Here is a 14,518-nt window from a genome sequence, read left to right as displayed (position 1 = left end):
CTGAATTTTCCATCTTTTATTTCTCTTCTCTGCTTCCTTCTAGATATTCTACTAACTAGTCTTGTAATTCATTAATACTTTATTCTGTTGAATCTTATCTATGATTAAACCAAACCCATCTATTCTTAGTTGGTTTACTTTTCAGTTCTAGAATTGCCACTGAATTTTTTTAAAGAAAGAGTTCAATTTTCTGGTAAAATTTATTCATCTTTTTAAATCTCACCATTATGAAAGATCTTAAGTACAGTATGAAGACCTTTTTTTCCTGAATTATTTGAAAATAAGTTGCTTGTACCCCATTATCCAAAATGTTTTAGTGTGTATTTCCTACTGGACATACTCTCCTACATAACCATCAGGTGTATGTATGTATTTATTTATTTAGCCGGGCGCGGTGGCTCACGCCTGTAATCCCAGCACTTTAGGAGGCCGAGGTGGGTGGATCACGAGGTCAGGAGATCAAGACCATCCTGGCTAACACGGTGAAACCCCGTCTCTACTAAAAATAAAAAAAAATTAGGTGGGCGTGGTGGCGGGCGCCTGTAGTCCCACTACTCTGCAGGCTGAGGCAGGAGAATGACGTGAACCCAGGAGGCGGAGCTTGCAGTGAGCCGAGATCGCGCCACTGCACTCCAGCCTGGGCGACAGAGCAAGACTCCGTCTCAAAAAAAAAAAAAAAAGTTATTTATTTAGAGACGAGTCTCACTGTGTCACCCAGGCTAGAGTGCAGTGGCGCGATCTCGGCTCACTGCAACCCCCGCCTCCTGGGTTCAAGCGATTCTTCCGCCTCAGCCTCCCGAGTAGGTGGAACTACAGGCGCCCACCACCACTTTTTGTATTTTTAGTAGAGATGGGGTTTCGCCATATTGGCCAGACTGGTCTCAAACTCCTGACCTCAGGTGATCCACCTGCCTCGGCCTCTTAAGGTGCTGGGATTACAGGCGTGAGCCACCGTGCCCCTCCAGGTGTAGTTATATAATCAGGAAATTAATTGATACTTTGACACACTTATAATCTAATCCTCAGAACCGATTCATATTGGCCAGTTTTTATAGGAAAAGATCCTATCCAGAATCACAAGTTGCATTCGGTTGTCATCTCTCTTTATTCTCCTTTGATCTGGAACAGTTTCTTAGCTTTCTCCTTGATTTTCGTGACCTAAATGTGTTTGAAGATTACAAGTCAAATATTTTGTATAATGTTTCCCAGTTTGAGTTTATTTGATATTTCTTTGTGATCAGATTGAGGTTATGCATCTTTAGAAGGAATATCACAGAAGTGATTCTGTGTTCTTCATGTTTCGTCTTGTCAGATGGCACACAGGTTTGGTTTATCTCACTACCTGTAATGTTCCCCTTGATATTCTGATTAATGTGGCATCTTCCAGGCTTGTCCATTATAAAGTTTTCCCTTGGTGATTGTTATGGGTTAAATTATGCACCCCAGGCCGGGCGCAGTGGCTCAAGCCTGTAATCCCAGCACTTTGGGAGGCCGAGGCAGGTGGATCACGAGGTCAGGAGATCGAGACCATCCTGGCTAACATCGTGAAACCCCGTCTCCACTAAAAAATACAAAAAATTAGCCGGGCGCAGTGGCAGGTGCCTGTAGTCCCAGCTACTTGGGAGGCTGAGGCAGGAGAATGGCGTGAACCTGGGAAGCGGAGCTTGCAGGGAGCCGAGATGGTGCCACTGCACTCCAGCCTGGGAGACAGAGCAAGACTCCGTCTCAAAAAAAAAAAAAAAAAATCATCCACCCCAAAAAGATGTGTTGAAGCCCTAACCTTCAGTACATGTGAATGTGACCTTATTTGGAAATAGGGTCTTTGCTGATATAATCAAGTTAAAATGAGTTCACTGGGGTGGGCCTTAATCATCCAATATAACTGGTGTCCATATAAGAAGAGGGAAACTGGCTGGGTGCAATGGCTCACACCTGTAATCCCAGCACTTTGGGAGGCTGAGGCAGGCAGATCCCTTGAGGTCAGGAGTTCAAGACCAGCCTGGCCAATATGGTGAAACCCCGTCTATACTAAAAATAGGAAAAATTAGCCAGGCATGGTGGCGGGTGCCTGTAATCCCAGCTACTTGGGAGGCTAAGGCAGGAGAACCGCCTGAACCTAGGAGGCAGAGGTTGCAGTGAGCCGAGATCACACCATTGCACTCCAGCCTGGGCAAGAGAGCAAGACTCTGTCTCAAAAAAAAAAAAAAAAAGAGAAACTGAGAAACTGGACAAAAGCACAGGGAGAACATCATGTGACAGCATAGGCAGATATTGAAGCCATGCAGCTACAAGCCAAAAACATCAAGGATTGATGGCCACCACCAGAAACCAGGAAATGGCAAGGAAGAATTCTGCCCAGTGTCAGAGAGAGCACAGCCTGCTGACATCTTAATTTTGGACCACTAGCCTTCAGAGACAATAAATTTCTGTTGTTTTAAGCCACTTATTTTGTAGTACTTAATTAACCACTGCCCTAAGAAACTAATATAGCAATTAATGAATGTTTTGCGAGGAAGTATTTTGAAACTATGTAAATATCTTGTTCCTTACCAGACTTTCGATGTATTCATTTATTTATATGAATGGACTTGAATCCTATTTACTCACTGTTTTAATTCATTACTACTAATATTTACTTTGATGCTCAGTTTGACAAAGTTTTGGTCAATGTGAGCTCCTTTCTGTGTTCTTTTGACATATCCCCCCCCTTTTTTTTTTTTTTTTTTTTGAGACGAACTTTCCACTCTTGTTGCTCAGGCTGGAGTGCAGTGACACGATCTCGGCTCACTGCAACCTCCGCCTCCCAGGTTTAAGCAATTCTCCTACCTCAGCCTCCCAAGTAGCTGGGATTACAGGCATTCGCCACCACGCCTGGCTAATTTTATATTTTTAACAGTGATGGGGTTTCACCATGTTGGCCAGGCTGGTCTCAAACTCCTGACCTCAGGTGATCCGCCTGCCTCTGCCTCCCAAAGTGCTGAGATTACAGGCGTGAGCCACTGGCACCACTTTTTTACGCTACTAATTACTTTTCTAACAGTGTAAAACCTTGCTCCCTTGTCTTCAATATATTTACTTTTTTTTTTTTTGGAGATGGAGCCTCGTGCTGTTGCCCAGGCTGGAGCGCGGTGGCACAATCTTGGCTCACTGCAACCTCTGTCTCCCGGGTTCAAGCGATTCTCCTGCCTCAGCCTCCTGAGTAGCTGGGACTACAGGCGCACACCACCACGCCCAGCTAATTTTTGTATTTTTAGTAGAGATGAGGTTTCACCATATTGGTCAAGCTGGTCTTGAACTCCTGACCTCATGATCTGCGCTCCTTGGCCTCCCAAAGTGCTGGGATTACAGGCGTGAGCCACCACGCCTGGCCTCAGTATTTTTACTTAATCAGTTGTGGCCAGTCTCCCAGCACTTCCATCTCTCTCCAACCACCTTTATGGGTTTTCTTTTTATCCTGCTTAGACTCCAACATCCTTTGCAATGCCTCCCTCCCATGCAGACATTTTTCTCATTTTTGGGTCCATTCTCTCTAAGCCACTGAGTTTCTTCCCTCAGCTCCAGCTAATGGGTTGTGGACTAAATTGCTCACAGAGGAAGGGAAAGAAATTTTTCACTATTTTCATGAACATATTAATCATAGCTGTTTGGTTTTTGTCATATAGTTCCAATATTGGCTTCACCTGTTACGGGTATGTTAGTGGTGTTTGGTGTTTTTGTTTTGTTTTGTTTAGTGCCCAGAGGTAGCTGCTAATGTAGTGTCTGCATTTTCTTTTTAGCCATTTGGACCTATCTCTTAGCATGCCTGCTAATTTTTTATCAAATGCTGAACATTAAAAGATTATGGAGTCTCTGGATGATTTTTCTTCCTTTAGAGACAGTTCACCCTTGTTTTGCTAGGCAGATATTGAGGCTGGTCATATTAATTAAATCTGAAACCTAACTGACTTGAGGCTGAATTGCAGTTTAAGCAAGCCTTGTTCCACCTCTGGTTCACTCCAGCTTCTGGAATGTAGATTTTTCCCACAGAGGGCCTGGAATGATCACTAAGCCCCCTTCTCCATGGCATGATTTGAACTGTCTAGTCCTTGTTTCCTCATCACTATGAGACCACTGCTTTTTCCAAGGTTTTCTGCTTGGCTTCTTCCCTCTCAAGCAGCTTCAGAATTCAGCACATATCTTGAAGGAAAAATTGTTGAGCCAGTTCTCTCTTTCATCAGAATCTTGGCCTTTCAGTCCTCTAATTTTTGCCTGTTAAGACCAGCAAGACTGTTAAAAGCTCTGCTTTTTTTCTCTTTATTTAATAGTGGCCCTCTCTTGTCCTTTTTGCCTTAATTCTCAGGTTCTTGCCTAGCTCCCCAGAATCAGCAGAATCCTAAGAGAAAATAATGTCAGCTTAGCTCTCCATGCTTTCCCTCTGATAGTATTTGCCACTTAGTTTTTGGTGGCCTTAGCACTCTCCAGTACATTCAAACAAGTGTGTCTGTGTATCTGGCTTTTCTACTTGTTCTTGATGGGAGCATTAGTCTACTATAAGCTACTGAGTTATATCAAAAGCAAAAAGCTAGATTCTAATGTATTCATATCTTTTTAAAAATAATGCTTCTTGGCTGGGCACAGTGGCTCACACGTGTAATCCCAGCACTTTGGGAGGCTGGGGCAGGCGGATCACCTGAGGTCAGGAGTTCGAGATCAACCTAGCCAACATGGCGAAATTTTGTCTCAACAAAAAATACAAAAATTATCCAGGAGTGGTGGTATGTGCCTGTAGTCCCAGCTACTTGGAGGGCTGAGGTGGGAGGATCGCTTGAACCTGGGAGGTGGAGGTTGCAGTGAGCTATGATCGTGCCACTACACTCAAGCCTGGGTGATAGAACGAGACCCTGTCTGAAATAAAATAAAATAAAGGTTCTTGAATTTACAAAACAAAATAATAACACAATCTAATGGTCATCGACTCTCAAAAAATGAAAAATTCAAAAGATATCTTTAAGACATTAGCAATTAAGACTATCAGGACATCAATAGGATTTAAGCCAAGTGGTCAACATTAACATCAACAGTGGTAAGTCGTATTGATTGTATGTGCCCTTGATATGGTGTGATCGCAGTAGCAGTTTACCTCTGTGGCCTTCCACCCAAAAACTCATTACCCCAGTCTAGCCATTAGAAAAATATCAGTCAAATCTCAATTGACAGTCTACAAAATACCTGACCAGTACTCTTGAAAACTGTCAAGATCATCAAAACCAGTGAAAGTCCAGGCCGGGCGCGATGGCTTACGCCTGTAATCCCAGCACTTTGGGAAGCCGAGACAGGCTGATCATGAGGTCAGCAGTTCAAGACCAGCCTGGACAACATGGTGAAACCCCGTCTCTACTAAAAATACAAAAATTAGCCAGGTGTGGGGGCGCACGCCTGTAATCCCAGCTACTCAGGAGGCTGAGGCAGGAGAATCACTTGAACCCAGGAGGCAGAGGTTGCAGTGAGCCAAGACCACACCACTGCACTCCATCCTGGGCGACACAGCGAGACTCCATCTCAAAAAAAAAAGAAAGAAAGTCCAGCAAAGTGTCACAAACAAGAGGAGTCTAAGGAGAAAGAAGACATGACTACTAAATGTTCTGTGGTATCTTGGATGGGATCCTAGGTTAGAAAAGGACATTAGGTAAAAAAAAAAAAAAAAAAACCTGAGGAAATCTAAAGTATGGACTTTTGTTAATAATTATGAATATTGATTCATTAATGTGACAAATGTATCATACTAATATAAGATGTTAATAATAGGAAAAATTGGATATAGGGTATATGGGAACTATCTTTGCAATGATTTTCTAACACCTAAAACTTCTTTTACAACAAACTATTTTTGTTTTGAGATAGGGTCTCGCTTTGTCACCCAAGCTGGAGTGCAGTGGTGTGATCACTGCTCACTGCAGCCCTGACCTGGGCTCAAGCAGTCCTCCCACCTCAGCCCCCTAAGTAGCTGGCACTACAGGCAGCTGGGACTACAGGCGCATGCTACCATGCCCAGCTAATTTTTTTATATTTTTTTGTAGAGACAGTATCTCCCTATGTTGCCCAGGCTGGTCTTGAACTCCTGGCTTCAAGTGATCCTCCTTGCCCCAGCCTCCCAAAGTGCTGAGATTACAGACATGAACCACCAGGCCCAGCCCCTGTTTTTTAAAACAATAGCATCTGACCTCCCAGGCTTTGCTTTATTTTTGGATTTGATTTTTTTTTTTCTTGTCTGTCTCATTTCTTGCTGTATCTCCAGTACCTAGAAGATACATTTAGTCTCTCAATAAATATTGGTTGGTTGGATAGATAAACAGGAGCAAGGGAATATAAATTACAGATAACTGCTAGGTTTCTAACTCAGGCAACTGTGTGGATGGTAATATTCACTTAGGGAGTATAAAAAGCAGAAACTAGAAACTACTGCATGCTTGACAGATGATATATTATCTTGTTTTGTGCCAGCAATGTACGTGGTTAATAATAGAAAATCTAATCAGAGTCAAAACGGGTGGCCAGGGATGATGGTGTATGCCTGCAATCCTAGCATTTTGGGAGGCTGAGGTGGGAGGATCACTTGAGCCGAGGAGTTCAAGACTAGCCTGGATAACATAGCAGGACCTCATCTCTCATTTAAGAAAATAAAATTTTATTAAAAAAAAAAAAAAAAAGCAGTCGAGCACGGTGGCTCAAGCCTGTAATCCCAGCACTTTGGGAGGCCGAGGTGCATGGATTACCTGACATCAGGAGTTCAAGACCAGCCTGGCCAACATGGTGAAACCCCGTCTCTACTAAAAATTCAAAAGTTAGCCGGGTGTGGTGGTGCACGCCTATAATTCCAGCTACTCGGGAGGCCGAGGCAGGAGAATCACTTGAACCCAGGAGGCAGAGGTTGCGGTGAGCTATGATCATGCCACTGCACTGCAGCCTGGGCAACAAGAGCGAAATTCCTTCTCAAAAAAAAAAAAGAAGAGGCTGGGTTTGGTGGCTCATGCCTATAATCCCAGCACTTTGGGAGGCATGGTGAAACCCCATCTCTATTAAAAATACAAAAATTAGCCAGGCATGGTGATGTGTTCCTGTGGATCCAGCTACTTGGAAGGCTGAGGTAGAAGGATCACTTCAACCCAGGAGGCAGAGGTTGCAGTGAACCGAGATCGTGCCACTACACTCTAGCCTGGGTGACAAAGTGAGGACTCTGCCTCAAAAAGAAAAAATGTTAACTTTCTGGTCTTTTTCCAAGGAGTAAACTCCTTTTTTCTCTTTTAGGCATATAAAACCTTTGCTAACCGAGTAAACAATTTAAAGAAGAAGTTGGATCAATTGAAGTCAACCCTTCCAGATCCTGAAGAATCACCAGTTCCTTCCCCAAGCATGGACGCTCCCTCCCCAACTGGTTCTGAGTCTCCTTTTCAGGGAATGGGAGGTGAGGAATCCCAGTCACCAACCATGGAGAGTGAGAAATCTGCCACACCTGAACCTGTGACAGATAATCGTGATGTGGAAGACATGGAACTCTCAGATGTGGAAGATGATGGGTCAAAAATCATTGGTATGTCTTTATGTGATTAATAGACAACTTATTCCTTATCTGTTTTGCCTTCTCAGCAATGAATACATCACAGGCAGGTATTGAAAGATAGTTCATTTCTTAAAAGATAGAACACCAAGGTAGCATTATAATCTCTAGAGCAGTTGTTGAGGATTTGATATGCCAAATGTGTTAAGAATCATTGCTCAGTATCTGCACTGTTAAAATGCTAGCTACTAGGCCATGGGCGGTGGCTCATGCCTGTAATCCCAGCACTTTGGGAGGCCAAGGCAGGTGGATCACCTGAGGTCAGGAGTTCGAGACCACCCTAGCCAACATGGTGTAACCCTGTCTCTACTAAAAATACAAAACTTATCCGGGTATGGTGGCAGGTACCTGTAATTCCAGCTACCCGGGAGGCTGAGGCAAGAGAATCGCTTGAACCTGAGAGAGAGGTTGCAGTGAGCTGAGATCATGCCACTGCACTCCAGTCTGGGAGACAGAGCGAGACTCCGTCTTGGGGGGACGGTCGGGGGAAAGTAGCTACTAGCTACCTGTGGCTAAGCATTTGAAATGAAGCTTGTCCAACTTGAGATGTGCTATAAGTATAAAATACACATTGAGGCCAGTTGCAGTGGCTCATGCCTGTAATCTCAGCACTTTGTGAGGCTGAGGCGGGCAGATTGCTTGAGCCCAGGACTTTGAGACCAGCCTGGGCAACATAGTGAAACCCCGTCTCTACAAAAAATATAAAAATTAGTCAGCGTGGTGGCATGCGTCTGTAGTCCCAGCTGCTGGAAAGGCTGAGGCAGGAGAATCACTTGAGCCTGGGAGGCGGAGGTTGCAGTGAGCCAAGACCATGTCACTGCACTCCAGCCTAGATGACAGAGGGAGACCCTCTCTCCAAAAAAAAAAAAAACAGACACATTGGAGTCCAGAAACTAGGCCGAGCATGGTGGCAGAAACTCTCCCAAAGAGTTAAAATATCTCATTAATAATTTTTATATTTATAACACTGAAATGAAAATATTTGGGATATATTAGGATGAATAAAATAGAATTTTTAAATTACATGTGTCTGTTTCTTTTTATTTGTTTGTTTTTGAGAGAAAAAGAGAGTTTCCCTCTGTCGCCCAGGCTGGAGTGCAGTTGCGCAGTCTTGGCTCACTGCATCCTCCATCTCCTGGGTTCAAACAATTCTCCTGCCTCAGCCTCCTGAGTAGCTAGGATTGATTGTAGGTGCATACCACCACACCCGGCTATTTTTTGTATGTTTATTAGAGACGGAGTTTCACCATGTTGGGCAGGCTGGTCTCGATCTCCTGACCTCAAGTGATCCGCCTGCCTCGGCCTCTCAAAGTGCTGGGAGGTGGGCTTGAGCCACCATGCCCGGCCCTGATTCTTTTTTTTTTAATTTGGCTGCTAGAAAATTTAAACTTACATATGTGGCATATGTGGCTTAAATTGTATTCATGTTAAATAGCACTGTTTTGGGATGAGGGGTCACTTATACTGGAATTCCTTACTCTCTGTCACTTTTGACCATCAAGAATTCCAAAGTCAGTTTGTTAATCACACTTTCAGAAATAACCTGATCTGGTGAATTGTTTCTCTTATATCCCCAGCCTTTATAAATCTTATTAGATAGTTTGACTCCTGTTGAATTCAATGCACTATTGATACAGCCCTTAAAACATTAAAAATAATTATTCAAGGTGATCGAGAGTTAAAACATTGTAGTTTCAAATTAGTTAGTGCCTGATTGCACCCCCCAATAGGGCAATTTCAGGAAGCCAGGGGAAAATACAATGAACACTATAGAGGTTCTGTTTCTAAGAACAGAAGTTCTTAGAAAGTTCTCAGGTTAATGGAAAAGAAAAACACAGGACAATTTATGAAAAATATCATTTCCAAAAGACAGAACACAAATGTGTACCAAATAATAACATGCTTCTTGAATTGTATAGATTTAATACACAAATACTAAGAAAATGCAAAGGAATCATTGAAAAGTAAGATACAAGATAAATTCTGGAAATTGCTTGCTTTTTTTTTTTTTTGAGACGGGAGTCTCGCTTTGTTGCCCAGGCTGGAATGCAGTGGCACAATCTCGGCTCATTGCAACCTCTGCCTCCTGGGTTCAAGCGATTCTCGTGTCTCAGCCTCTGTAGTAGCTGGGATTATAGACACCTGCCACCACACCCAGCTAATTTTTTGTATTTTTTGTGGAGGCAGGATTTCACCATGTTGACCGGGCTGATCTCGAAATCCTGACCTCACATGAGCCATTGTCCCCAGCTGGAAATTGCTTTTAAGCAGATATTAAAGGTGGGAATTATCATAAATTATGAAGAGTATGACTTTTTCAAAAAAGCATGAAGCTTGAGTCGTTGTTTTCTCTAAAGTAGTGCCTTTTCCCCCAAGTCCGGAAATATTAGGACATGTTATTTCATATAGGAAGGAAAGTCTGGAAAGTAGTAGGATGTAATATCTCTTTTCTTTGTTGAAACAGTCGAGGACAGGAAGGAAAAACCTGCAGAGAAGTCAGCTGTATCCACTTCTGTACCTACAAAGCCAACAGAAAATATCTCAAAGGCCTCTTCATGTACCCCAGTGCCTGTGACCATGACAGCAACTCCACCTCTTCCAAAGCCTGTGAATACTTCTCTTTCCCCTTCCCCAGCATTGGCTTTGCCAAACCTGGCTAATGTGGATCTGGCAAAGATCAGTTCCATCCTTAGCAGTTTAACATCAGTCATGAAAAATACTGGTAAGTAAGCCCAGTAAGGAGGATAAAAAGTTAATTTCCATCTTTTTAAATTGAATCATTAATCTGTTTTTGGGGGGGTTGTTGTTGTTGTTTAGACAGAGTCTCGCTCTGTCTCCCAGGCAGGAGTGCAGTGGTGCAATCTTGGCTCACTGCAACCTCTGCCTCCCGGGTTCAAGTGTTCTGCTGCTTCAGCCTCCCAAGTAGCTGGGATTACAGGCACCTGCTACCACGCCCGGCTAATTTTTGTATTTTTAGTAGAGATGGGGTTTCACCATGTTGGCCAGGCTGGTCTTGAACTTCTGACCTCAGGTGATACACACACCTCGGCCTCCCAAAGTGCTGGGATTATAGGTGTGAGTCACCGTGCCCAGTCTGTTGTTGATTTTTTTAAATTAATGATTTTTTTTTTTTTTTTTTCTGAGATGGAGTTTCAGTCATGTTACCTAGGCTGGAGTGCAATGGTGCAAACTTCACTCACTGCAGCCTCCATCTCCCAAGTTCAAGCAATTCTGCCTTAGCCTCCCAAATAGCTGGGACTACAGGCATGTGCCACCATGCCCGGCTAATTTTGTATTTTTGGTAGAGACAGGGTTTCACCATGTTGGTCAGGCTGGTCTCAAACTCCTGACCTCAGGTGATCCACCCATCTTGGCCTCCCAAAGTGCTGGGATTACAGGCGTGAGCCAGCGCACCCAGCTAAATTAATTGTTAAATTAAAAAATAATCCAATAATGGGTCATTATAGAAAAATTAGAAAATAAGCAAAGAGAATGAAATAAATATCTAGGCCAGGCATGGTGGCTCATGCCTGTAATCCCAGCACTTTGGGAGGCTGAGATGGTAGATTGCCTGAGGCCAGGAGTTCAAGACCAGCCTTGGCAATATAGTGAGACCCTATCTCTAAATAAAAAATTTTAAATGAAAAAAATTTTTTAATAAATATCTATAATCCTATTACCCCAAAGGAAACCACTTGTGTTTACCCTTAAAAGTATATCTGTATATGAATGTTTTGGAGAATTAAATATGTATAACAATTTTTTAAAAAGTAATTAAGTGTATTGCATATACTGTTTCAAAACTAGCTATTTAAAAGTTAATTACATATCTTAAATGTTTTTATGAATCATTAAATATTTCTCTACATCATTTTTAATAGCTGCATAGCATGTGGTAACTTATCTAATCCTTTATTATTAGGCACTTAGTATGTTTCCAGTTTTTTACTGTTATGAAGAATACTATAGGGCCAGGTGTGGTGGCTCACGCCTGCAATCCCACCACTTTGGGAGGTGGAGACAGGTTGATCACTTGAGGCCAGGAGTTGGAGACCAACCTGGACAACATGGCGAAATCCCATCTCTACTTAAAAAAACAAAAATTATGGCCGAGCGTGGTGGCTCACACCTGTAATCCCAGCACTTTGGGAGGCCGAGGCGGGTGGATCACGAGGTCAAGAGATCGAGACCATCCTGGCCAACATGGTAAAACCCCGTCTCTACTAAAAATACAAAAAAATAGCCGGGCATGGTGGCGGGCGCCTGTAGTCCCAGCTGCTCGGGAGGCTAAGGCAGGAGAATGGCCTGAACCCGGGAGGCGGAGCTTGCAGTGAGCCAGGATCGCGCCACTGCACAGCCTGGGCGACAGAGCAATACTCCGTCTCAAAAAAAAAAACAAAAAACAAAAATTAGGCCAGGTTTGGTGGCTCACGCCTGTATTTCCAGCACTTTGGGAGGCCAAGGCAGGCGGATCACCTGAAGTCAGGAGTTCAAGACCAGCCTGGCCAACTTGGTGAAACCCTGTCTACTAAAAATACAAAAATTAGCTGGGCATGGTGGCATGCATCTGTAGTCCCAGCTACTTGGGAGGCTGAGGCAGGACAATCGCTTGAACCTGGGAGGTGGGGGTTGCAGTGAGCCAAGATCACGCCACTGCACTTCAGCCTGGGCAACAGAGCAAGACTCCGTCTCAAAAAAAGAAAAAATTAGCCAGCTGTGGTGGCACGTACCTGTAATCCCAGCTACTCGTAAGGCTGAGGCGTAAGTATCATTTGAACCCAGAAGGCAGAGGTTGCAGTGATCCAGGATCAAGCCACTGCACTCCAGCCTGGTTGACAGAGCGAGACTCTTGTCTCAAAAAAAAACAAAAAACAAAAAAAAAACCTGTAAATTATAAAAATTTTATGAATAACCCTTTGCAAGGGTTAAGTATATAAAACCTTTTTAATGGAATTTTTTTTATTTTTATTTATTTATTTATTTATTTATTTTGAGACAGTCTCACTCTGTCCCCCAGGCTGCTGGAGTGCAGTGGCGCGATCTCAGCTCACTGCAAGCTCCGCCTCCCAGGTCACGCCATTCTCCTGCCTCAGCCTCCTGAGTAGCTGGGACTACAGGTGCCTGCCACCACGCCCAGCTAATTTTTTGTATTTTTGGTAGAGACGGGCTTTCACCATATTAGCCAGGATGGTCTCGAGCTCCTGACCTCGTGATCTGCTCGCCTTGGCCTCCCAAAGTGCTGGGATTACAGGCGTGAGCCACCGCACCCGGCCATTTATTTATTTATTTTGAGACAAGGTCTCACTCCATCACCCAGGCTGGAGTGCAGGGGTGCAGTCATGGCTCACTGTAACCTCAAACTTCTGGGTTCAAGTGATCCTCCCACCTGAGCCTTTGAGTGGCTGAGATCACATGTGTGCACCACCACATCTGGCTAAGTTTTGTGGGTTTTTTGGTAGAGACAGTGTCTTACTATGTTGCCCAGGCTGATCTTGAACTCCTGGGCTCAAGTGTTCCTCCCATCTTGGCCTCCTAAAATGTTGGGATTACAATCATGAGCCACTGCACCCAGCCCGAAATTTTTTAAATAAATTTTGCCAGGCAAGGTGGGATACCATGTAGTCCCAGCTACTCGGGAGGCAAATGCAGGAGGATCACTTGAAGCCAGGAATTCCAGGATGTGTAGTTCACTGTGATCACGCCTGTGAATGTCCACTGCACTCCAGCCTGAGCAACCCAGTGAGACCATATCTCAAAAACTAAATAAAAATAAATAAAGTATTTTAATATATAACTAAATTGATATCCAAAAAAGTGCTATTTTATATGACTAATATATGAAAGCTTCTGTTGTTCCTTACCTTCTCCAGTTACTTGCCTTGTGCAGTCTACAAATCCAGCCTTAAAAAGTTGTTTAATTTCCATTTCTTCTATGAAAGATGTTAAAAATTTTTTTCCTTTGCTTCTCACTTGTTTCTTTGTGAAATATCTGTTCATATTTATCTTTTTTAAAATAACAAATGTTTTTCTCTTTATATATTTTATTTCCTGTGTTAAAGATCAACCCAGTGTTTTTAAATGTAAAAATATAAAGGAAATTTCTTAAATAATCTCATTTTAAAAGCTATTTCAAAAGCATATAACTTACCAGTCACATGAAATTATGCAGTGGCTGAGTTATACAACTGCAGTGGCTTTCAGCATCCAGTCAGCCAGCAGTATTTATTGAGCACCTACAGGGCTCTGAACTGTAGGTGCCATTTGGTGGAGAAAAAAGATTGTCCAGGTGTGGTGGTACATGCCTGTAATTCCCAGCACTTTGAAAAGCCAAGCTGGGAGGATCACTGGAGGTCAAGAGTTGAAGACCACCCTGGGCAATGTAGCAAGACCCTGTCTCTATTTTTTAAAAATAAATAAGAAATATTGGGGCTCTCAAAACTATGAAAATCACTTAATACTTGTTTGTTTTTTTCGAGACGGAGTCTCACTGTGTCTCAACTCTTGTCTCACTGCAACCTCCACCTCCTGGGTTCAAATGATTCTCCTGCCTCAGCCTCCCGAGTAGCTGGGATTACAGGTGCCTGCCACCATACCCGGCTAATTTTTTATTTTTGGTAGGGACAGGGTTTCCCCATGTTGGTCAGGCTGGTCTCGAACTCCTGACCTCAGGTGATCCGCCTGCCTCGGCCTCCCAAAGTGCTGGGATTACAGGTGTGAGCCACCTCGCCCGGCCAATACTTGTTTGTTTTAATGGTGTTCCAAGTAAAAGGAGATAATCTTTTCAGGGTTTTTTTTTTTTTTTTGTACATGTCATGTTATGATGGACCATTTGTGGATCAACCACAGAAGAATTCCTGTTAAATATATCAAACTCATTGAAGTGAGGGGAAGTATCGGAAATTGAAGTCATTTTGAATTGCATTT

The 14,518-nt window shown here is 43.3% G+C and overlaps 1 protein-coding gene across 13 annotated transcripts in view; it reads left to right on the top strand.

The window, feature by feature from the left end:
- RPRD2 (regulation of nuclear pre-mRNA domain containing 2) overlaps positions 1-14,518 on the top strand; it is a 112,719-nt gene that overhangs the window by 85,919 nt on the left and 12,282 nt on the right. For all 13 annotated transcript variants that reach the window (XM_055101789.2, XM_003817311.5, XM_055101806.3 and 10 more), the window contains 2 exons: positions 7,285-7,567; positions 10,059-10,316. In XM_055101789.2, the coding sequence (XP_054957764.1) occupies positions 7,285-7,567; positions 10,059-10,316 (541 nt within the window). The remainder of the gene's footprint in view (positions 1-7,284; positions 7,568-10,058; positions 10,317-14,518) is intronic.

This window comes from Pan paniscus, chromosome 1, assembly GCF_029289425.2.
Source record: "Pan paniscus chromosome 1, NHGRI_mPanPan1-v2.0_pri, whole genome shotgun sequence".
Lineage (NCBI taxonomy): Eukaryota > Metazoa > Chordata > Mammalia > Primates > Hominidae > Pan > Pan paniscus.
The sequence above is the reverse complement of the archived record's forward strand: the minus strand, read 5'-3'. Positions and strand labels throughout refer to the sequence as shown.